General features: G+C 40.1%; 1 protein-coding gene across 6 annotated transcripts in view; it reads right to left on the bottom strand.

Moving 5' to 3' along the window:
- Window positions 1–394: 394 nt before the first annotated feature.
- LOC106652442 (solute carrier family 2, facilitated glucose transporter member 3-like) overlaps window positions 395–25,295 on the bottom strand; it is a 29,293-nt gene continuing 4,392 nt past the window's right edge. For 2 of the 6 annotated variants that reach the window (XM_014371388.2, XM_014371389.2), the window contains 4 exons: window positions 5,073–5,171; window positions 4,377–4,965; window positions 3,885–4,285; window positions 395–3,794 (listed from right to left, as the gene is read on the bottom strand). In XM_014371388.2, the coding sequence (XP_014226874.1) occupies window positions 3,450–3,794; window positions 3,885–4,285; window positions 4,377–4,965; window positions 5,073–5,171 (1,434 nt within the window). In that variant the 3' untranslated portion in view covers window positions 395–3,449. Of the gene's footprint in view, window positions 3,795–3,884; window positions 4,286–4,376; window positions 4,966–5,072; window positions 5,172–7,039; window positions 7,480–15,362; window positions 15,936–20,148; window positions 20,176–20,496; window positions 20,557–20,986; window positions 21,007–22,396; window positions 22,665–25,295 lie in introns of those variants that run through there. The other 4 variants (XM_014371390.2, XM_014371391.2, XM_014371392.2 and 1 more) reach the window with 4 other exon arrangements.

The following is a 25,295-nucleotide window of genomic DNA, read 5'->3' as shown; positions in this document are numbered from 1 at the left end:
TAAACGCGCGGGAACGTTCAAAGCTCGCCGTTCTGTAGAGCCACGTGCTCTTTTGCTCTCTCTTGCGCTATCTTTACCCGTGAGACACTTTTCTTTCCTTTCAACGAGCTCTTGAGCAACGAGCTTTGATTCGCCTAATGCATAGAGTATTTCTTCAAATTTAGACCCTAAATATATTGTGATTTATTAGTGATTTATTATAACAAGCAGATCACGTCTATTAAGTTATACCTAATGAATAATCGCACCAATTTTTGCGGATGATTTTATTCTATCTAAAATTAGCATTAGATATTACAATTTATACGTATTATCAAAGAATAAGTGAAAACCATCAAAGCTTTGACATTTATTAATGGAGTATTAAGTATATTAATAAAATAAAGACATGTCATTAAAAGAGATTATTTTTGGATATTTTTGGAAGATTTTGTTTATTTGATTAACAACAATATACGCAATTTCATATTCATATATCAGCATCAAAAAGTCTATGGAGTCGCAACTTATAATCTACGGTATGTGATCCTCAACGATAAAGAAACACAATTGATTACGCGTGTTTTCATTCAACAAGTCTGTACGCATCGAATAACATTATACACTTGAAATGGTATTAAAAACAACATGTCGTAACTAACAATGTGCATTCAGTATCGTATTTTATTTTAAATGTAAAACAACGTATTGTTATTATGTAAAAAATATAGTATACATTTAATCATGATTGGTTTCGTAGAATCGTCAACATAGCATTGCATAATATACATTCCGTGCGTATTATTCGGACCAATAAATGATTTTTTTCTACCGGTCTCAATTATAAAAAAGACGTCGTAAAAATATCTTTAAATCTAAATGATTTTACATTAGTGCGATTACACAATAAAATATGCGCATAAAACTTCAATTCAACTTATGGATTAATCAACGTTGTAATTGACCAAACAAAACTTATGGAATAAACGAATTTTTATAAAAAAATTTCAATTTAGCCAATAGTAGAGATTTTGTTTGATTTTCGTCACGGGCACTTTTTACGCAAAGTCAAATTAACAACTTCGACAATCATGCGGCAATGAACTTTTGAATGTTTCTGCGCTGATTTTGTGCCGAAGAAATGTAGCATGGAATTGAAATTCCAACAAGGCACACATTTTCGTTTGAAATTTTCAGTGCTTCAAGTTTATTTAAAAATCTTTTTAATACACGATATGCTGGTCACTTTAAACATTATTCATAATTTTTACTTAATAATATTGGGTTTGAACTGTCAGGCTATAGTAATAAGTTCAATCCAAAATCTCTACAAATCGCTTTGAATTCACAAAACAAAAATTAAGCCTCTTGGCTAATTTTTTTTCCTTTTTGACACTACTTAAATATTTATAAATACTTTTTTTCTGCGTTTCAAGTTTAAGTATACTAGTTTTAAAGTATCCACAAGGAAAAAATAGTATTCAATCGTAAACTAGTCAATCTGGTTGCAGCTTTTTAATACATTTTAATTTATGTTACGAAAAATTTGAATATTTCGAATGTAGAGTTCACTGACGATGAAAAAAAAATTAATTTAGCATTGTTAAACGAATTTAATTTTAGCAATAAAAATTGCGTAACATTTAGAGACGACAACGAAGACGAAGACAGTCTAAGACTGTAGCTTTTTACGATTTTGTTGCAAACCACTCAACTTTGGCTTGCATATCTCTCCGGGAGATGTATATATTTTGTTCAGTTTCGTTCAATAATGGTCAGAGCACTAGACATATAGAAATAGAATATTTTTTTTATTTAACTATACAACAGAGTTAGTCTAACATTGGATATATTTACAATTATTATGACACGGATACTTTTAAAATATTTACGGCACGTAATAAAATATTCAACTAATTTCTTTTTATTCTCTTTCAAAATCTTTCTTATTTAGGATACCCGCCATAGAATTCGTAAAATTGTTTCTCTTCTTCTTTGAGCTCGACACGAACTAAAACATTTTATACGTGCACTCTCATTTGTATTTGTGTACGAAATATTTTTTTTTAATTTTTGTTTCATTGACAAATTGCAGACTAGAAGTTGGCTAACAAATTTATAAAGACTTTTCGAAGTCGTTCAAATTATTTCGTTCACAAATTTACAATTATAAAAAGCTGAACAGTGACATAACGCCATGTATGCATTTAAAAAGCGACACTTATATGTTTTGAAAATTCTCAATTATGCTGCAGGATTGATGATTGCGATTTCCTTACATCGATCAATAAATAAAAAAGAATAAAATTAAACAAGTGTCGCAGTCATTGAACTAAAAAATAAATTTAAAAAATCATTTTAGCATTCGAATTTCGCTTCATATGAAAAAAGTGTATAATCGACGGCGCTTCATGCTCGTGTTTTGTATGTACAATATACATTCAGTCCCGTGACTCTGATGCCTGATTCAGTACTTTCATCGAATGTGAAACGAAACTGTTTTTCTTTTAGTTTCTCCATACAACTAATACAACTAAAGGCTAAAAATTAACTTGCTTGACCGAAGAAGCAAGAGACAATAATGATGATTATCATATCTATATAATAATTATATTATTGTTATAATATGTACACGCGCACAACTGTGATCGTTGCAATTATACTCGGGAGAGAAAAAAGCGCATATATTAAAACTCAGAGACAACGTATTGTACATTATTTTTTTTTCATAATTTTCAGTAAAAAAACTCGTGAAAAATTGCATAATCATAAGAGAAGAAAAGTTGGTTAACGATAATTAAAAAAGCGCGATGACGACAACGAAGAAAAAGATAACATTTTTCCTAGAGCAATCCATCGTCGTTCGTCTCGCGGGCCTATCGAAAATCTCTGATTATTAGTCTCGTCCGGATTGCCTGAATACTTGACGCTCGAAGATCAATTTCGCGGTTGACATGCTCGATCGACGAAGTTCGTGTGTGATTGTATATACGTGTCTGTCTGCATGTGTGTATACTCGTGTTTGAATGTATGTATGTCTATATTTCTATAAATATGTATGTATTTATATGTAAGAGACACTGACAATGGAAACAATGACGCCAAATTTCAGTCAAAGTTTCTGGAATCTGTCTCGCGCGTCGTCGGCGTGCCTGAAAACACATAGGAACTAAGTTGACAGTTTTTTTTTTGCATCTTTGCTTCGCAGTTCAGTGGCTGCGCACTCGTCGATGCTCGAACTCCGACGAGAAAGAGATATTACATTTATACATTGTACACTTATATAAAGCGAGCGAGCGAGGAGGTAAAGGAATGTACTTTCCCTTTGCCGAGGGACGCGTGCAGCAACGGCACGACGGCCCCGTCTCTCTCGCTTGCTTGCTCGCGGAGATTGCGCGCTTTTTTACACACTCAACGGGAATATAAGATGAAAAATCGCAGTTTATGGTCGCAGCCGCCACCGCAGAGCTTTACTGGTACGTTCTCTGCCTGAACATACTGCTGATCTCCTCGATGGACTTGTTTCTGGTTTCGGGCACCTTGAACCAGATGAACAGGGTGAAGAAGCACTGGAGGCCGGCGAACACGAAGAACACGGAAGAGTCCATGAGCGCCTTTACGGGCGGGAAGCCGATACCGACCAAAAAGTTGGCGGCCCAGTTGATGGCGATGGCGACCGAGCTGGCCGTTGGCCGGGCCGACTGGTTGAACAGCTCGGAAACCAAGAACCACGGGATGCTACCGGGTCCCGACGCGAACAAAATGATGTACACGATTACCAAGACGACTGCCATGATCGAGCATGCCTCGTAGTCCTGAAAAAAGAGACACGCAAGGTTGAGTTTTCCTAATCTTCACTTGAACCAAGGTGGACATAAAAAAAAAAAGGATTAAAGATTACTCACGCGGAAGATCAAGCAGATAGCTAAGAGTGTCGTGACAATGGTCATGCCGAAGAAGCCGATGAGCAAGAGGGTCTTGCGGCCGGCCTTCTCCACCAAGATCATCGAGACGAAGGTCATGAGTACGTTGACCACGCCGACGCCTATCGTTGCATTCTGGGCCTTATCTCCCGTGAGATTGGCCATCTCGAAGATGCTCGTCGAGTAGAACATGATGGCGTTGATGCCCGAGAACTGCTGGGCCAACATCATCATGATGGCGATGAAGATGGGGATGCGCAGGGAGGGGTTCCCGAAGAGCTCCCTCAATGTGACCTTGGGCGTGAGCTTCATGGTCTCGTGCTCGATGCGCATCTCCTCCATTTCCTCGTGAACTTCGATCGTGCCGCGAAGCCAAGTCAGAGCTGTCGAGACAAGAAAACGTCTTGATAAACGCCCGATACGAGAGATTGGACCACTGCCAATCGCTGATCGTTATTTCGTCCGGTTACTTACATCTTTGAGCGTCCATATCCTTTCCCTTGCTGAGCAGCAGGTACTTGGGACTCTCGGGACAGAAGGGCAGAGTGACGAGCTGGACGACGGCGGGTATGATGGTCAAAGAGAATAGGTACGGCCAGAGCTCGGCGGTGCCCATGAGTTTGCTCATACCGAGGACCTGAGCCACCAGGATCGAGATCGTGATGACGAGCTGATAGACGGTACCCACGGCACCTCGCAGATTCAGCGGCGATATCTCCGACAGGTACATGGGCGTCAGACCGGCGTTGAGGCCGGAGTTGATACCGATGAAGAGTCGACCGACGATGAACAGCTCCCAGCTGGCGGTCGGTTTGGCTATCGCTTCGAAGATCACGGCTAGCACGACCAGGGCGTTGTTGATGAGGAGACCGCCCTTGCGACCGAAGCGATCGGCCGCCCAGCCGATCATGCATCCACCGAACATACCACCGGCGCAGAATACCGATACGGCCATGGCCCACAGCATGGTCGCGTGGTCCTCGTAACTTTTCTGCGTTGCTGCATCGGGGTCGGTCACGTTGTCGCGACTTTTCGAGATGTCGGTGATCCAACTTTTCATTACCTACGCGTAGTTGGCGCGACAACAACAAAAAAGCCGACATTTTTTTATTCCCTTCCTCGCGAATACTTTTGATTTTCACGATTGAACGCAAATAAATGTGCACTTACGGCTTCTGGCGCATTGACGACTCCAGTGTTGTAGCCATGTTGAAACGCAGAACCGATCGCAGCGGCGCCGATCGCAAACGCCAGATGTGGATTAAAACCCTGTTGACAATAAGAAAAAAGATCTCAATCAATTGCGAGGATTATTGTTAATCTGTTTATTGTGTTGTACTGCAACAACTGCTTGCATAATCTTTTAAAATATTCAGAATCCACGTAGTTCGAAAATCGGGTCTTCAAAAGCGAATTTTTTTTTACTTTTTGGTACTTATGATCGAATCATGTATGTCATCGAATAATCAAAGGATGTATCATAAGGCAGAGCCAATACACAGTGATGTAAACAATCGCGTTGGCTATTAAAAGCTATCGTTGCGAATTGAAACAAAACCATCGTAATCGATGAAAAAGTGTAGGGAATCACGCGTACGTGAATCAGACCCTGCGTCAGATAGAACGAAGAGTCAACAACGAAAGATCTCGAGAGAGGGTTGAAAGCTCATCGTGAGTGTGTGTTTATACGTAACGAGTGCACGATCGAGAGCTCGTGTGCGCGTCTAGACTGCAGGGCAACGAGCTGACTTATTGCCTTGACACGCCGAAGCCGTAACAAATCAACGACGCGGGAATGACCGCGCGCTATCATCGGGCTCGCAGTGTAATCTTTCGCACTGATGCTCGTAAAAATTCAGTCTCTCTTTCTCGATCTCAATGCGTATTGTTTACGCTTCGATCTGTGCGCGCACTGCACGATATTAAAAAATCTCCATTTTTAATAACGCTAAAAAAAAAAACATTTTTTTGTTGTATTCAATTATTTTATCCGCGAGATATGATCGAGGCACAGTTTTAATTTTGAAACGCAAAAGTGCTGAGTCAAAGTCGAGATCCTATTTTTCGTGATATTCAATGTAAAAAGTTGAAGTTGAGCATTAAAGGCATCATGCATTGATTCGAAACGCTTGCTCGACGTATCAAATTGTCTTTTTCCAGAAAGCGCCGCCGAGGCCAAGACACAATATTATCAATAAAATTATATTTTCTATTGGAAACGCGATTTCTATTATCATACGTATCAAATAAACTTTCGATCCATAAGTTTATAACGTTTTAGTTACGTAAAATATATAATTGCGTCACTCAAATGTTCAAATCTATTGATTCTTCCGAGAAAATATGCATCCTGGAAATTTTTTTGACGTCTATAGGTAAATTTGAGTTTCTAAATTATAAAATGGTCGTACATTTTTTTTAATTAAATGCGGAACACGACAATTTGCGCATGCATCCACACGTGCGCATTATAATTTTTTCGTTGTCGAACGTGGTTGCATACAAAAAAATGAGCCAGTAATTGTCAGGCTCGTCACAGCGAGGATTTGAAAGTAAAATATCTGCCGTATATCGCAGATGCCGAGAAAAAGACTGCATAAACGAGTACTCGAACTCTTGAAAAGCGAAGCGAGAGCTGCGGCTCTTGTTTGCTTGCTTGCGCGCGGGTATCGGATGTCCGTTTCAAGGGAGTTCGAGAGAGGTGAGTGAGGAGAGAGAGAGAAGAGCTGAGCCGCACGAACGTCTGAGGTGACAAGTGCATTTGTTACATGCACGTATGAGCGTACATTATGCATGTGTAAGTCGCGCGTATTCGTTTACGCAAACTTATACATCCAAGTCCGAGTGTTCGCAAGGATATTTGCAATATTTTTGCTTTGTTATTTCGACATCGTCAGCGTATATAAACAGTCTCGTGGTTAAGACTTTGACTCGTCTCCCAGTCGTTCGCGGGTTGACTTTTGTATTAACAGCATGGAACTGAACCGTAGCCAGACGTTTTCGACGAAAAATTTTGGCTTGTCCGAAATTAACTAACAAAAAAAAACCAGATGAACAGAGAATAGTACCAAAACTGTACTATTTCATAAGAAGCTCGATAGCCATTATATTTGTTGGTATAGGATCAAAAAACTTACTCGAATAGGCCTCTTGATGTAAGGCATCCTTCCCTAAGAAAAGCTCGGTTCGAGTCGAGTTGTTGTGTTTTTTTTTCACGTGGCAGCCCGCAGCTCGTCGCACACAGCCGACAATATCGATTCGTTTCGATCGGAGCGAAGGAATATTGCTCGAGCCGACGCGCGCGTCTACCGCAGCACTGCGCACTCTTTTGCTTTTGGACTCTCGAGTCGCGGAAACAATGCACTGGCCAGGCCGTATAGTGTCGTTGCGCTTATAATTGTGCCGAGTGGAATTGCGAGCGATATTATATATACATGCACGAGAGAGAAAAAGAAAGAGAGAGAGAGAGGAGTGCGAGGCGACGAGAGGCAGCAGTGCAGAGCACAGGCGAGCAACTGAGCGCAGTATAATAACGGCGCGGCGTTTTTCCGAAGCAACACGTGCTTCTGCAACTGCACTGCTCGCGCGGGGTGCTGACCGGCTCTTTATATACAACCGTGCGCGTATCGTCTGTTTGCACAGCTCCCATATGTGTAATGCACACATACACACGAACGTTTTAGCTAAGTTCAACTCCATCGCTTGCGTACATGAGCGATCCCTACTCTTGAGCTGCTACGAGCGCATTGTGAGCTTTCGGACTCGTTTATATAGATTGTAGCAGGCAGGCATTCCGAGTCACTGGCACCAACACGGGTCGATACTCATTGGCGAGATTTTAAGCAGCTATATTTCAGATCGATCGAATTACGCTTCCTATATCAAAGCTCAATGACTTTGATTCGAATCCACTTTCGATTAAAAAATCCTTTTCATTTATTTGAAGTTTTATTTCCATGAAACTCATCTGTTTGTTGGATTAATTGGCATACTAGACTTTTTTTAAACTATTCTTTAAATGTGACACAGTAAAGACGAAAGAAGTTACAGTGCGTAGTGTACAATTGAAACAAATTCATATTTAACTGACACGGCCTGCATTGTCGTTAGTTTCTCGATACGTCGGCATGGCCCGTACAGTTCTCGATAGGGTCTTCGCTTAAAATAGATCTATTTTTCTCAGATCAAAAATATTATTATTTTTATCGAGAGCGGCTTATTTGATTCATCAGCCGCTTCGTACCACGAGAAAGCGATAAAACTCAAGATTCAGTTTAAGAGGCCTGAGCAAGTGGTTATAGCTGGAAACCATTGGTCTCATATTTTCTCATACGTCCACATATTCGTTCAATAATTTATATTAACGATGTACTGGTACTTTAAATAATAAATGACAAAATGAACTAGACATTTTTAGCAGGAATATGTTATTTTAATATTTGTATAAAGTTTTGATCCTTTGTACAGAATTAATTCCAAGTTGAACAACAATGGGCCTTAACTGAGCGAAAGTTGAGAAAGAGATCTTATAAGCTAAGAAAGTATCCGAGTAATTGTTTGCAAAAGATTAGCGAGTAAATAGTTCAAGTAAAGAAAATTATTACTCAATAAATCAAACAGAGCAAGGCAGACATTGAGCTTGAAACGAATTGCTTTTCTAGGATTACAGAGCTTTAGTGAATAAATGTTTGTTTTTTTACAGTTTACTTAAAGATCATTACTAGGATTATTTCCTAGCTTTTTAATATTGTATGTTTTCAATTAACTGGATTTTTTTAAATCCATGATAATCGATGATTATTTAATCACAATTCCAGAATTATTATAATAATACGAGTTTGATTAATTTAAAATTATTTTGCCAAAAATGTGAGTTCACTAAAAATCAGGTTCTTTAAAGTTCGAGAATAAACAATCGTTATACTTTTTTTAAATTCTTTTACAAGATTAGTCGTTAAAAGCTCATTGCATCACGCTATATAGCTTTTCGTGATAACATTTGTTTGGTAAAACTATCTCAGGAATCCACTTATTATAGGTAGCTTATACATTGCATACGTCAGAAGCATGTAAATGTTTGCTTGTGTTATAAAATTTGGAATTATCTCTTGAGTTAAGTCTAGACATTGTAATATACATTTTGATACGAGCACGCGCAAGTCTCAGGCGATATAATATGAGAGCAACGTAGTGGATTTGCTCAAAGTATACACGGCAAACCGAAAATTAATATTGGAGTAGTTCGCGATAGAGCGGGCAAGTAATTGGATAGACTCCGAGTTGATTGAAGGATGTTCCCCGTAGAAACTAGAATAGGACGTCACTGTGGTGTTGCATCGACATTTCGCCGTGACCGGATATTAAATTATTTATCGCAGTGTAGGCCATAGACGACGAAGCTGCGTTGTACGGTACATTGTATTGCAAATGTGCGTACGAATATGTGTCTGCGTAATATGAGCATACATAAAAATTGATTCCTAACGAAGCTTTTGAGCATCAAGATTTGCGTTGTAATATAACGGTAGCATAATTGTAGCCGGCCGCAGCGAATAAAGAGATAAGGATTAATTGAGAAACAGAATATTGCTGGCGCGCATGACTTTCGAGTAGCTCCTGCATAAACGTATACCGACTATCGCGCTATGTTTGAGTCGCGATTAAAAAAGTATTGTTACTTTGCTTGTTAAGTGCGGGAGAACGTATAGACAAGCCGCTGCAGTAGCGACAGTGCCAAGTCGTACCGGTCGTAAACGCATTCAATTCGTTTGCAATTCTTTGCCATAGGATATATATCTTTCGTCATTCCTTTTGTCCATCTTCCCGATCGCAGTTTATAAGCTCGCGTATAATAGAAAGACCCGAGCGTATAGTCTCTCCCGCAGCGTTTCGACGAAACTCGACACGCCACTTATAAGCAGACGGACACTGCTTTTGAAAAAGAAACGAGTCGCCAGATGGAATTTGCGAGGCAGCCTGCGGACACTTTCGGCCGTTCCTGCTGCTGTTGCTTGTGCAACGTGCTCAGTTTTGCGCTTGTATGTGTGTGTGTATGTGCTGTTGTGCGCACGGACTGCCGGCACTCGGATCTTTTATTGGAGGTGTGACGCTCGTGGAGGATCGCCATTGGTCAGCGATTCGGACGAGCCTCCGACTCGTCGCATTCGCATACATAATAACAGTCATAGTCCAAGTTTAGCGACTATAAGCGTGCACGAACTCGCAACTTTGAGCCGTGTGGCAGCAGACTTTTAAACGAGAGGAAGAAGCCGCGATCTGCTTTACGTATTTCTCGAGAAAATATAATATATATCCTAGGAATTTCGATTGATTTGGCCGAGATTGAATCGTTATCTCTCTAACTGATTATACCCACGCGGCTACAGTTATCTTAATGAATTGACTGTTGATTAGCCTAATACAGCCAATAAAGCCCCAAATTTTTATCGCTCTCCTAAGTTTCATTGATAAAATACCATCAGATTTGAGTGTGCAACTGAGAAAAAAACAGCAATTATATGTATCATGCTTCTTCTATTTTCGGAGATAAGCATTTGACGCTTTTTCATTTACCTAAAATTAGAATTTTTTAAGTACTACTGCAATAAAACGAAAAACTAAGAACTGAAACGATCGTTTGTAATTTTTTTCAAGACAGGTCAGTGAATATTAATTGCTTAAAAGGTCTAAAAATTAGCTTAATATTCTTTTTTGACCGATATAAGAAACTATCGATCTTATCCATCAGCAATGTCTCGACCCCGGCTCCGACGCTCATTTCAGCACCCAATTTTCAATGGCTCACGATCGAATAGATAAATAGCTCGTATCAATTTGACAATTGCTTGACGTATTCTTTCGGAGCGTCAAAGAAAAAAAGAACACGACGCTTTTTCAATGAGACAGCGCTGACCGAGCGCACGCACTGCCTTGCACGCGCTAATAAAGGTTAACAAGTTCTGCTTTACTTATTTCGCTCAGTAAAGATCAATTCCGATTGCGAAGAGAGAGCTCGACTTGTTAGTTCGACACACTGACTTTGAGAGCGTGTATTCTTAAACCAGCGCCGTTGGCCTTGATTTTTTAACATTTTACGACTGCATGGAGCAAGTTATTTTTTTTCGTTTAAAAAGTAAAAGTTGCACAAGTTTGGAATGCCGAAAAAAACTTGCTAATTACATTTTTTCGCGAAATATTACACTATTGGACGGTTTGAATTGCGACGTACTGTGTTATGGTTACGCTCATCTCCGTCAATTTACACATTTCATTGTCATCGCCTCGTAGTAAGCGAATTATGTCAATAAGGCAGAAAACATTTACCCAACAAGAGCGCACGCGAGCAGCTGATCAAAGATCGATACATTTTCCGCGATTTTTTCGCGGGAAATCGCGCGCAGGAATCTTTGTTTCTTGTACCGCCGAGTATATGCCGGAACATTTCGCGCGATGCAACGACGATAAAATGCCCCGCAAGAGGTAAACAAAATGAGAAATGACTGTACGCGATGCGATTGCTGCAACCGAGCGAGATGCATAGAGGAAAAAAAGTGCGCGGTCGATCGGTTCGAAAATCGATACGACATATTACGGTGCGCGAGCGAATTTCGCCTCGGTGTGCATGTGGTTTTCGGACGAGTTTCGTGGGTAAAAATAACCGCGTACTGTCGTGGATCGGTCTCCTCCTTTCTCGAGTCTGTATCGCGTACACTGACGCAGATTAGGATGATCGTTGCGTCAGACGTTTGGTATATACGAAGGGTTGTCGCGGGCGTCCAGCTGAAGCGATCGCTTTCAACTGCTACACTCGGTCTCAACCGATAAAAAGCTTGTTATACGAGATTAACCTTGAACGTATCGCGCCAAGTGTCGGCTCTTCCTTCGGTTTGGCTTTACTTTAATTTATACGCAGGGGCGTTGAAAAATGTAAGATATGCGTTTGCCGAGAGAAGAATGAGAGACCGAGGGGGGAAAAAACGAGCGACCGATATCATTTGCCTTTTTTAATGGAAGCATCAAGGCCACGAGCTTTGTATTTTACGATCGAGGCACTTTATTTTACTTTTTTTCAAAACAATTTAACGAATTCGAAGCAAATGTTTATTTATATCGGTTATCAGGCGAGTGTAAATTTTGGCGGCGTTATAGGAGGTGACGAAAATCGATGAACTTTTGAACCGCCCGCGCGAGGGTCATCGAGTTGACAAAACAGCAGTGGGCGATTTCACGCCGTCAAGATACTTTGCACTCGTTCTAATGCTTTTTATGACTTTCTCGGAAAAATTAATTTTTCCGTTGCCATAGGCGACAGCCTAGACGTTTCAAAGACGTGAAGTGTCGCAATTTCGATGATAATTCAATGTTCACGGCTGATATGTTCTCTCTGATAAGCTACTTTATTACTTTACGTTCGCCTTAGCCAATGGTAATTACACAGCGTGGTCTATGCCGTCGTTAATGAGAGACTAATTTGTTCATTAATTTACGATCCAATCAGGTTAAGACGACACGCCATTAATATCTTCGTTCAAATTAAAGGACTACCGTATAAACTTTTAGTTAAAAAAAAATAGGCTAATATTCGATACTATGCGACACAGGGACAAAAGAGCAACTCGATAAAAGTCAGGCAAGTAATAAAATTGTCTGTCAAGTGCCTATCTATACATGCGTGCATTTTGCACGCGTAGATATACGTCATGTGTCATCGTGAAACAGGCTAATGTGTGACTACAAAGCAATGTACAAATGAGTCAAACATCATAAACCAATTGTAGAGCCGAATTTCCAATGAAATTTTTTCAAAGAAAGAACTTGATTGTGTTGATGGATTTTGCGCTTGCCACGTTGTCGCGTACACACTACATATTCCTAGCCCCCATGAATTCTATATCAGAATTGTCAGTTGTATTTACACAAGCGATATGTATAGACAGATTCTTATTCGGGTACCCACGCACCTATACAAGCAAGGGTCTCACGCGCGCCGTGTACATGTGGACGAATCAATGAAACAAGCCCCTTCGTTTAAATACGAAACGTGTTTTTGAACAGATCCCACAGCTGAAAGAATTTCTAGGTCAAATTGTACATAAAAAATTTTTTTTTCTTGAAAAAGTCAAATTAAGAGGCTCGCCTGCGCGCCATTCACGGGCGACTCGTAACGGTCTCGGAATTTCTATAATTTTTTTTCGCTGCATTCAATATGCTTTGTCGAGAGCCTCGTTATGTACCTCGTAGCAAATAATTTTTATCGTTTGAATTTAGAGGTCGACGACCCGCTAATGAAGCAGCGCTCGGTGTATAGGTCAACTAGCGAATTGTTATGTAAAGCGATTTTTTTCTCAAAAACTTTGAATGATTTTCGGATTTCACGTGAAAGCGTTCATCAAACCTACGGAAATTTACGGCATTTTGGTTTCGCGCTTCAAGCTTTCGATTTTATTTATGGACATTTTTTTATGGTCCTTGTTTCGACTCGGCATGACATAATTCAACAAGGAATGGATTGTCGATAATCAAGCTCATACAAAATTGTATACTACTTGTTATTTTTCGAATTCTTTATATAGTCATTCAACTAATTGAATCAGAAAATTAACATTCGCGCGTTAACTAAAGTTTATAGTCATTTTGTATAGCTAGCGTTACAGCTTAATCATTTCCGTATTTGTCATTTGCTTGACATTGGTTTTGACAAGTATTTTCGAGGGCGGAAGGAAGTACTTTCCGTTAAGATGAAGTTTTTTGAAGCATTTTGAAATGTACGAGTGGGGGCCCCGCGGCAACGAAAGCGTGAAACATTCCGGTATTTCGGCAAGCGAATTCGACGAGTGAACTCGAGCGAAGAATACTCGTTGCAGCATAATCATCGAGTGAGAAAGAAAGCGAAAGAGACACTCGAATAAATTAAGAGTCTGCGCGGCGTTGCTCCCTCGTCGTCGTCGTCGTCGTCGAGTCTTGCACGACAAATGTGCGAAATATGTATACAGGGTTATCAGGCCGGCCGATTTCGAAACAGCTCACGAGTGCGATAAAAGTGTATAATATGAAAAACGACATGGAGCAGTTGCTATACACAGCTAGCCACTGCCGCGGATGCGTATAATATGCAGAAAGCCTCGACTCGAGATATCAGCTGCTTGTCGAGCACCGAGAGCTGCGACTGCTTTAATGGACTTTTAATTTCTATACGTACTTTGATTTGGAAAAGCCTGCACGATCGTTACGTAAGGTAACGTTTCCTTAATTGCTTTCTCGTCAATTAGTATTATGATTTTTTCTAGATCGGAAGACATCGCGTGAGAAGAGGAGAGGACAAATAGCTCGCAATCGTGCGCGCTCTTTTCGGATGCAGTTCAGAAAGTGGCGTTTAATTCGATATTTCCTATGGATCCGACGGTATATTTTTAGCGAGCGATCGTTCGGAGGCAGACAGAGAAGCGAGAGAGATGCGATGCGATGGCGAGTGTTTTATATCCCACATGAAATAAAATTGTCATGTGCGCACGCACGTAGCATCATTTTTCTCATCAGCTGTTGCGCTCTGCGCTCCGGCAGTTGCAGTTGCGCGCCGCCGATCCGCAATTTTCGTATTAGTCGCAATAGAAGTACAATAATAATAACTGTACTTCAATCGCATGTAATGGCCTCGTGTGTTTGTGTGTGCGCGCGCGTCTACACACATACGTGTGTCGAACTTGGAAAATGTATGGACAAATAGTCGAGCTGGCGCGCGTATTGTCGGTAATTTTTTCTGCTACGCTCGTCAGCCTCCGAGGTGCATTAAAGGCAAGTTTGAAAAGTATATTATCGGTTCGCGCGCGGCATTGTTCAAGTGCAGCTGCTCTTGCCGCTACGCTTGGCGCCCGTAGCCGCGCTATTGCCGAAGGAATAAAAAAAAAGGCGAGCTATTTTTCAAGGATCGGGCCGAATCGATCGCACAACTCGTTGTTTGTTGTCGGGTGCACATTACGCATCGTCGTCCTTTGACCACTGGCAGGCTCGGTCGCTCGTGTGCAACTCTATATCATTACGATTCAAAGTTTTGCACGCGCGTCTCAGCTGTATACAACGACTCACCTCGCCGCTAAACGGTAAAAACTTTTTTCGCGACGCTAATCGCATTCGCGGGCGGCTCGTGCTTACGTAAAGTCACAAGCTCCGAGGCACGAAAGTAGCCGAGAGCTTGACTGGGATCTAATTGATTTGCAGCAGCAGCAGCAGCAGTCGATTTGCATCGCGTCGCGGAAGAGCGATAAGAGGACACGATTCACGTTAGCATCGTGCGCGGATGATGCCGATCGATTATCAAAGACGCGCGGACCGATCGGATAAACAAAGCCGTGGCTCGCGATTTGACAATCGCTGTCGAAATTGGTAAGCACATTATTCGACGCGAGTCAGAAGCGTCGTTTACATCGATAAAAAATAATCGTAAAAGCTCGTTGGAATATTTACCCTCAAGTGAAAGGACGACCTGTTTCTCTCCGTCTTGGACATGATGAAGGAGCGTTGCCGTGGGCACTATACAAGTTAAAAAAACTGGCACAAAAATATTCGCAGGTGCTCGCTCTCGTGTCTCTGCGTGCGTTGTGTGGAGCTGCGTGCGCGGGCGGCTCGACTGGAGCTGTCTGACTGACGGACGCTCTCGCTGCTGCGCGACTCGTTATTAAACTACTGTGTGTATACCACTGGAGCACGCTGGGCCACGAAAAAAGCCTATCTCTTTTTCTCTCTCTCTTTCTCTCTATCTTTCTTTCTCTTTCTGTACGTATATGATACGAGCCCGCAGACTGACACACACGCTACTGCTTCGATGTGTATGTATACGTAGGTGTGCGTGTCGTCTCTCTCGCTCTCTTTGGATCCGAGCTCTGAATTTGTACTTGCGTGCGATATCGAACGAGAAACGAGCACTGGAGCCTTCGCCGATTGGCTGTTGGGTACGAAACTGAGGCTCGAGCGAGCTCCACACGCACCTATATCTTTCTTTCTCTCGTGAGCGCGACCGGCGCTCGCCACGGCACACACACGAGCACGCACGTACACAGTACGCACACCAGCAGCAAAGTATATAAATTTATTATGTACATACACAGAGGCACACGCACACCACTTATCGAGGCGACTTCCCCATTTTTCGATTGTGTGTATATATAGATATACAGAACTCGAGCCGCATGCATGCGTGTGTAAAATGCGCGGACAATACACAGACGTGCCCCAATACGTACGATCAGTACTCGTAGGCACGGGTGACGGGGGCCCCCTTCAAGAAAGCCCGAGCCATTCCGCGCTAACACATGTTTACAGGCAGCTTTGTAATATTAATACATGTACAGTACAATCGCTTGCACACGCACACACACATATTATTGGCGCTCGCATAGACGCGAGACAGGAACGAAGATAATAACAACAATTGCGGAGCCGAGTGCTCTCGGTTCTCTAACGGGCTTTGGACTAGGGTTCCGGAGCATATACATAGACCGGTTGGACAGCTGTCTCCTCCTCGCTTGGCCTACTTGGGCCGATTTCCTGCCACCGCGCCGACTTCTCCTCGGATCCGAACGTCGAATTATAATATCGACACGTGGTCGCCGTCACGGCTGCTTAGTTCATCGTTGTTATACTCGCGGCAGGTGATCTTGGAGTACGACGCGCCCGCACGTTCCCAAACTCTCGTTATCGTCGAGACTCGTGACGATCGCTTTTTCCCCGACGATACCTCCATGTCACGATGATTCGTTCGATACCGCGCTTTCGTCGCGATCTTTATCGATTATCGTATGGCATGTGCAATCTGTGCTGCATTCTTATGTCATGCACCGTGAGCTTGTCTCGTACACAGGGCAAAGGTCCCCGGCAAAATTGACCTCGGGAACAAAAGTCTCCCATGGCCTGGCTCTTGGAAAAGACCCATTTTGGAGAAAATGATTATTTTCTCAAATAAATTTTTTTTAAAAATTATTAGTAGCCATTTTTGTGATTAATAAACAAGTCTGCCAGTAGATAAACAAAGCCAGAATATATAATTGTAATCTTCCCAATGATACTTGTTATTTTGCACAAAGTGTACCTGCATTAATTATCAAAACACTAGAGATTTTTTGAATGATCGAATAATAAACAAACAAAATTTCTAAAGAAACTTCGAAGCTTCTTTCGATAATCAATTTTAATGTTTTGAACTCATTATTGGAAAACTCGATTGTATACCATGAGAAAGCTGAAGAAAACCGCATAAATGCTGTATTTTTATTTTGTTTTCGACTTAAATTACAATGTTATACACGCGAGATATTATTACAGCGAGCCTCACAATACTGAAATCCGCGTGGCTGAGCTAGTCTCGCGTATTTTACGTACTTTTTAATAGAAATACACATTGAAAACAATCCTATAACCGATGTAAAAAGACCTCATCTTCAGAACAAAATAACAATCGGCAAAAAGTGTCATTCTTCGAGATATTGAGCTATGTATGTTTGCTGGCCATTTTTCGGTAACAACATCGGAAAAATTAAGAAATTTCCTAGCAAAATCATTAGCCGGTTTTTTTTATTTTTCTAGACTTTGAGTTATGTGACCAAATTTTTCCCCGAGGCAAACCGCCAGAACAGATCACGAAATTAGCCCCATATGCACGAATGCGTTAGCGATCGGATTTCCTCGAAGAGATTTCAGCAAAGACAGAATTTTTCGCCACGTTCAACGCGTGAATGTATGATAAAGTAAGTTGGCAGTTGTATTACAAAAAAAGGTGTGAAAAAGAGCTCAAAATCCTCATCATTATCTCACGGTTTTGCAACCTGCGTGTATATTTGAACGAGGCAGGCGCCTACATTTAGAGCAATATAATGAGTACATAAAATGTTTATTGAACAATAAAAATCTCGGTAACATGGTTCTGATTGCGAATCGTCGAGAGCCCCTCTCAAAGCTACGAATAAGAAGATGCTCGATAAAGACTTGAGCTTTTATATTTACAAAAAAAAAGAAGATTGCCGCATGATAATCGAATAATTACAATTCAAAAAAGGCTCGTACATAGCAGTATTACTAAAGTTGTATAAGTAATAACGATAGCAACAAGTTTGCAATTCTACGGAAGATATCTGCGTACATACCGAACCGGACGCGAATCGTTAATGATAGAGCAAGACTGCTTACGACTCGACAATTTCGTAATTACATTGTACATATCGAAGCTTTCGTCGCTTATATATAGAAGCTGCGGACGCGTCTGTACACAATATCTTGGGCGCTATGGCTCGAATTCGCACGCGAGTTACTGCCAATTTTCTTAATTCCATGCGTACAATAACGTAATTGATTACTGTGTGATTTAGTTTTACGGATGACGAGTTTGGTAGTTCTGAGCCATCTTTGGACCATTCAAGCTAATTAATTGGAGCACAAGAGATCGACAAGACTGACATTCAGTTAATATAATCAAGCCTAAAGTTCATTTAATGATGCATTAAGCAAAATTTACGATGCGTTCTTAAAAAAATTTATAAATAATATTAATCGAGCTTTATCATTTGAAATATAATTTTTCAATACTTTTCAAATTTTTTTATTGAATAATTTATATATGCAATCGGTAAAATACTCGATTAGTTTTTGCGACTATCTGAAATCAAGACAAAACAAATCTAGGACAATCCGATAGAGTCGTTCATCTGGTTTTATCAATGTTTACATACAAGTATGAATATTGCGTCCAATAATTCCATTAGTTACTTAAATGCACTATACGCAACGACAACATCGTGTTTTTACAATTTTATTTAATGCAAGCACGTGCGTATGACGACAATGCGTTGCGAAATATACATAGGAAACGGCCAACGACCCTATTTATACCGTCATTCGTTGGTGCCAATATATTTACTGTTTCAACTATTCTGTTTTAACCTTATCTGTTTGAATAACAGTGCCGAATAGTTTTGGCAAATTTATTACTTGTAAACAGATTTTTATATAAATTACTTTTTGATGCTCACGTCCGCTATTTTCTTTTCAAAAGTTTGTACAAATGGTTGTGATATAAAAATTAGGTTAATACTAAGTCATGTGATTCTTAAAATTTTATTATCTTGAATGAGTCGAGACTAAACTAGTGGAAGTCGGCACCTATTGAATAGAAAAAAGACATCAGAAAGAGGCTTATCAAACTTGCGTATACGGAATCAATGTCGATATGAGAACATTATTTTTATTTCAAGTACTATGAAATCTTTGCTTGGTGATACATTTTGTCATTTCTACGGAGCTTGCGAGGAATTCAAGAAAAAATTTCAGAAAATAGCATCGTTCGAGTAAACACGGCCTGCGAACAAAGCATCTATAATTATCATGATAGTGTAATATTTTTGAAAAAATTCAAGTTTGTAGAAGTACGCAAATTTCCAAGCAATTAACGGACCAACTCAAAGTACTTGATTGTAAAATTTTACAACAAAAGAAGTCATTCCTAAATTGTCTGCCCATGAGTTGAAGGCTTACTGAAAGAGCACAATTATCGAAAGTGATATATGGCACAGGTATTCGAAACAAGTGTATCTTTCCATCGGCTCGAGCACGAGCTTCTTTGGAAGTCGCAAGCGAGCAGTGATTTTTACTCAATTGTTTTCAGTGGCGAATATCGCGAGCAATTAGCGCCGGCTAGGAGGCATCGGTTGAAATATAAGCTGATCGAAGAATATCATGCATTAGCGCCGATTATCGATGATCGGCCCGATGGCTATCGGAAAGACCGTCCGAGTTAGAGCTCGATTTACTTACGCACTCTATTGCGTCGTCATTTGTTCATTCGTATCTTTTATCGCAAAGATCGACGCACCTACGGCACGTATACAATTTGGGCCTAGTTGCAAAGATTCATTATTGTTTTTTTTATTCGCGTGCAGCTGTAAGCTTAAACTTAATGAAATCAAATTGCTTCAATTGCGATAGCAAATCATTTAATTTAAATTATTTCAAGATTATCGTTCGGAGCTACAAAAACACTCCTTATCTCGGCTGCGCACTCTTCGTGAAAATAATAATAATACGAATGTAGTGGTTTTTACGATTATAAGTTTCGCTTTTGGAGATAAATTCTACGTCCCCGCTAAATCTCAAGCGCGTAATCCAGAGAAAAAAAACCCAACGCATTTGTGCCGCCATGATTTACAAAACAAATTGACGAATCTTTATATGCATATGAATTTTGAGTAATCGTTGCTGTACGTACCCCATCCTTATCTGTGGAGCGTGGCTGCTTGCAAATTGACAAAAAAGTGCTCAAGTTAGTCCAAGACAAAACAGTTGTTAAACACAAAACGAAATTATTTTTCAACATAATAATACATAATAGGAGTAACGTTAAACATTGCCTTGCGCTACAATTGACACTTGTACTTTATTATACATCCGAGATTATGCAGACGCGCGTGACAGTCTCCGCATGCTCGCGTACGCATGTAGGCTTATAATAATACATATGCCTGATGCGCACCGAGCAATGGGCTTATTTACTGCATTAAGATAAGTACAAGATTTTGTTTGAATTTTAAAATAGTCGCATATATAATACGCCTACCTTGTCCGACGGAGCTAGAGCCGTGGGCGTCGAAGGCTGCTCTTGATTTTCTTCTCTCGACTGTTCCCCGTGAGCAAATTTATCAGGAAAGAGTCAAACATTTGATACATTTCTTTTTATTTAAGAGTCAGTGCTTTGTAATCAATTTCCGTAAATAAAAAAACCACGATCTTCAATATTATGCACATCTATAATTATTGTTATTCAATGAATCAAGATTGTTTGTAGTATTAATAGCTTACGTTGAGTATTGTTTGTTCGATTATGTATATAAGTTGTGAGGCTTGATTTACTGATTAATGAACATTTTACTTAAAGTTTTCTTTAAAGAGTCAACAAAAGAAGTGCACAATATTATTTACTTAGCAATAAGAATATTCAATTATTAATGTTAATCAGCAATCATTTACATGCAGTTTTCATGATTGTGTCTTTTTTCTGTTATTTGAAACAATCTCTTAATTTAGTTGTGCTAAGTAGAATATATTACCTTATCAATATCCATTGCCGCTTTGGAGAAAAACAATAAAAAATGTATTATTTACAACATATAAATGTAATTATTCGATGCGTTTGGGATCGATGAATGTAAACTGTGTACTAAGATAAGGCACATGAAACTCTATTTTCAAAAGCCATATTTGAACATTTTATTTTGGTATTTTTAATTATTAAAATGATTTCAGCTATTTAACTGAGTTTTTAAGAAAAAATGTTGATACTTTATATATTATGTTATTACACTTGAATCCGGTTAAAGATGAATAGCATACAATGATTAAATTGAGAATTTCTAAAAAGAAACCCGCATAAAAAAACATCCAAACTTGTTCAAAACTTTGAATACACGAAAATGTTACCCACTTTTAATGCAAATACTACGTGAGTGAAAAGCATGATGCAAGTTGCATCTGTTTTTCGATCAGAGTGAAGGTTCAACGATTCTTTAAATCGCCACAAACGAAACGACGATTTTATTTTAAAATGGTTAATTAAATGAAATGTACAAAATAAACTGTAGAATCGGAGAATTGGAAATATTTCAATGGACTGATAAAATCTGCAGTACTTCAAACACAATATGAACGATGCAGAGACCTTAAAATTTTTTTAATGTGACTAATGCATAATAGGTTGCAGTATCGTTTACTTATTCCTTACACGATTGTTAAAGAGTTTGAAATCTTCATTTAAATCTCTCGATACGTCTGAAAATTGCAAACATCGCTCACTTGTCTTTAGCAAAATCATCAAATATCGTTTAAATTGTTTTTTTAACCACTGTGTTCGTTTACGCTTTAACAATAAAAACAAGTGTAATGCAAAGACAATCTTTAGTACTTAGTCATGTTTTGAAGAATAGTTCATCAATATTGAAATTTTAAAAATTTTTTCCGCATTTCAACAGCAAACAAGCAAAGTAAATGTAGAGATAAAATGAAGTTTGTAAAAAAAAATTGAACTATAATATTTAAATCCCTTTGTATTATAAATTGGCCAAAAATCTCATTTTTTAAGGTCTCTGGCCATGTGAGCATAAATTAATTGTATTCGTACGTTCAATTTATTAAATATAGTTGCTTAGAGAATAGTTTAATCTCGAGTTCCGAAGTAAACCACTGCAGCTGCGATTGATTATATAACTCAATGGTATAGACTAACTAGTGATCACTAGTGTACTATTTAACATACAGAATTAAAAATGATGTAAAAATAACCTAGAAAAAAGATGCACCCTCGGCGCGAGAATGACTGACCTAAAAAAGCTCACGCCTACGAAATGAATCCTCTAATCATAAAGAACGGCACGCACAGCTTGTGTGAACTACCCGCGTCGCATTACAGGCTCGTGCACCGGCTCAAGCTCTAAGCTTTAAATCTTGTCGTATTCGTTACGTACCAAGCAATCTTTACGTTGGGTCGAATCAAGTTCTGCTCTTTATTTCAGCCCTTTGCGTGGACTACGTGGCCAGACTCGTAGTGCGAATGTCGTTCAGGCCTCGGCGAGAGCTTGATACACGGTGCGAATATAGTCCACGTGCGTAGACTACGGAAAGCGAAAGTACAGAATCGAAGGTGAAGGTAAGGACGAGCTCAGCCGCGTTTCTGACTATACAGCTGCGAGTATGGAGTGATTTTTTCACGCGTCGTTCGCGCACAAGGTTGAGCTTGCGACTGCTGCTGCTGCGGCCTACGGAGTGTGCTTCGATTTCCCTGCTTGCGTACTGTGTAAACGAGGGTGCGCAGCAACCCCTTGGCGCGCGCATGCGCAATTACCTTCTGCGCTGCAAGTTTTGACTCTCGATAAGTTTCTTGTGCTTCGTGAGGTCGATTTGATCGTGGCGGGAAAGCGAGCATGTTGCGAGCTTGTTTTTCTGCGACACTAATTTAATAAGGTATTAACCAAGAAAACAAGTGTCGCCAATTTTCTCGACTCGAAAAAAAAATGTGAACAACGCTCAGAAAGATGGACAAATTGTACGCAGATATTTGTAATTCCATAATTGGGAAAATTAAAAGAACGTTAATGCCCTATCATTTGATATGAAAAACTCGGCTTGAGAAGATTACATTCAGTATTGTTCGACATTGGTACTGATTATCTCGACGAAAGCTGTCACGTCGGCGAGCTGTCGTCGTTTAAACGAATGCCTCTATACGTTGGTTCGAAAACATTTTTCTCTACGATGTATGACGCGCGGTCGAGAGCTGCAATAACACACAAATCGACAGGACGTCGGTGGTGGTAGGACACGGCAACTCGGATCGATATCTCAGCGCCCGCGTGTATAGATTAGATAGAATTCTTTATATCGCGACGCGCCCACCGCGTTACACATGTATACAGAGTCTATATAATACAGCTTGATCTAGTGGTATTATAAGCCGCGCGCAGTATTATATATAAGCGCCGGATGACGTAGAGCCTGACTCTCAGCTGACGTCAGAGGGTACACTCCTCCGTCGAGCGGCTTGGCATCGCGATGTCGTCGTCGCCGCCGCAACGACCGAAAGCTCGCCCGGCTCTGCCTGCTGCTGCTGCTACGACGCAGATGTTAGCAATCCTGCAGCAGCAGCTATACATTATACAGTTGCGAGTCTAATTGAGTCAAAGCCAATTTACGATTCGCGACTATTCGATAATTTTCGAATTCACGCAGCTTTTTTATTCGTAACGTTATGCTGTCTGCGGCGCTCTTCGCTCGGTCAAATGGTTGTGCTTAGCTAGCAGTACAGACCGCCTTTAAAACGTGCGACTGATTTATCGTTGCATATGACGATTATACGAAGTGTAGCATATCAGCAACGGGGCTTTGCTCGGGACTTCCGTATATCTGTATATTAGCGTGGTACTTTCGAAATTTGTATGCCCACGATTGTCTTATCGGCTCTTAACACCGTACTTAAACGACTAATCGTCCTTCCTGTCGTGTATCGCGAGCTAGTACTCCAACTCGAGGATATTGATACGTACAAGTCGATATTTTGGCACGCTCGACTAATTCCTGTCGCGTTTTTGCCATTTACTCGACTCGAACGTAGCTATAGACGCTAATTCGTGTATATATAGGCTCGCGCGAGTATCCATGTGTGAGTAAGCGCATATTTTTATATATACAGTGTATGTATAGGTCCGCGTGCACGACATCGGCTATGCCCGTGAGACACGTGATACCGATCACGTAAGCTGTGCTGCGTGACGTCGTCGCACTCATACAACTCTCGAGCGTATACACACTAAGATAATAACCAATGCGACTAATTTTATATTTACTCCATCCGCCCTGCCATGGACTCGAGCATGAGAGTCGAGCATTCCATCATATGGATCATCGACGAAGATTTTGTATTTAGTTTTGCAATTTATTTATCATTACTATCCTAAGTACTTTCGTTTTCATGCCAATCGCACTTTGTTTAAATAACTCATATTTTTTCGACACCTACATTAATGAACAAAAAAAAAGAGAGGAAATTACAAGTGGTAGTTTTCGCATAGTTGTCTTATCATAACACAAATACATTATGCTAAAAAAAGATCTTAGCTTACGAGTGACTAATTCAGACTCTTTTCTGAACGATTTGAAAATCTTACGAAATTCATTCGTTATTTTCGCATCGTATTCGGTTTGATATAAAATCGCATTTTACTTCCGTTCTACACAAGTTGAAAATTATGTCATTTTATTTATTTCTTATGCGATTTCATCTTTATCGCTACAGACAAAAATATTGCTCATCAAATATTTCGACAAAAACAGTTTTTCTTGAAGAGTCATCCATTTGTGGTTTGCCTAACTTTATAAATTCGCCAAATCAAGTATATTGTAAAAAATTTGGTTTTTCATATCAATGATAATAAATTGATTTAGGTGAGAGATTCATCTGAATCATTGAGATGCTCGAAAATACAAATTATATTTTCGCGAAAATGAAATAAAACGAGCTTTCGAGCTGGCGCCTGCTTACATGGCAACAACTCGCACACAGACGTGGATGACGTCACGCACTGCACAGGTTGACTAGTAGTATATTATGAGCAGCGACGAGCCTCCACACGAGCCCCGTCTTGCATCAGCCAACGGCGGAGCAGCGCGGGACACTTCGAACTAATGACCTTCACCTGACGAGCCTTACCTCTTGCATCATTTTATTTTTGAGAAGTTATTACTGACGCATTATACGTGCCTCCAGTCGAGAAGCGCACAAGTAACTTGTTGAGTCGACTCGTTAATTCGATCGATATCTACGCCGCGTATGGACAGATAATTTCTTTTCTTAATTGACTGCTTTAATCA

Source organism: Trichogramma pretiosum, unplaced genomic scaffold (assembly GCF_000599845.2).
Source record: "Trichogramma pretiosum strain Unisexual culture from Peru unplaced genomic scaffold, Tpre_2.0 scaffold32, whole genome shotgun sequence".
Taxonomy (NCBI): Eukaryota; Metazoa; Arthropoda; class Insecta; order Hymenoptera; family Trichogrammatidae; genus Trichogramma; species Trichogramma pretiosum.
This window is presented reverse-complemented; position numbering and strand designations above follow the sequence as displayed.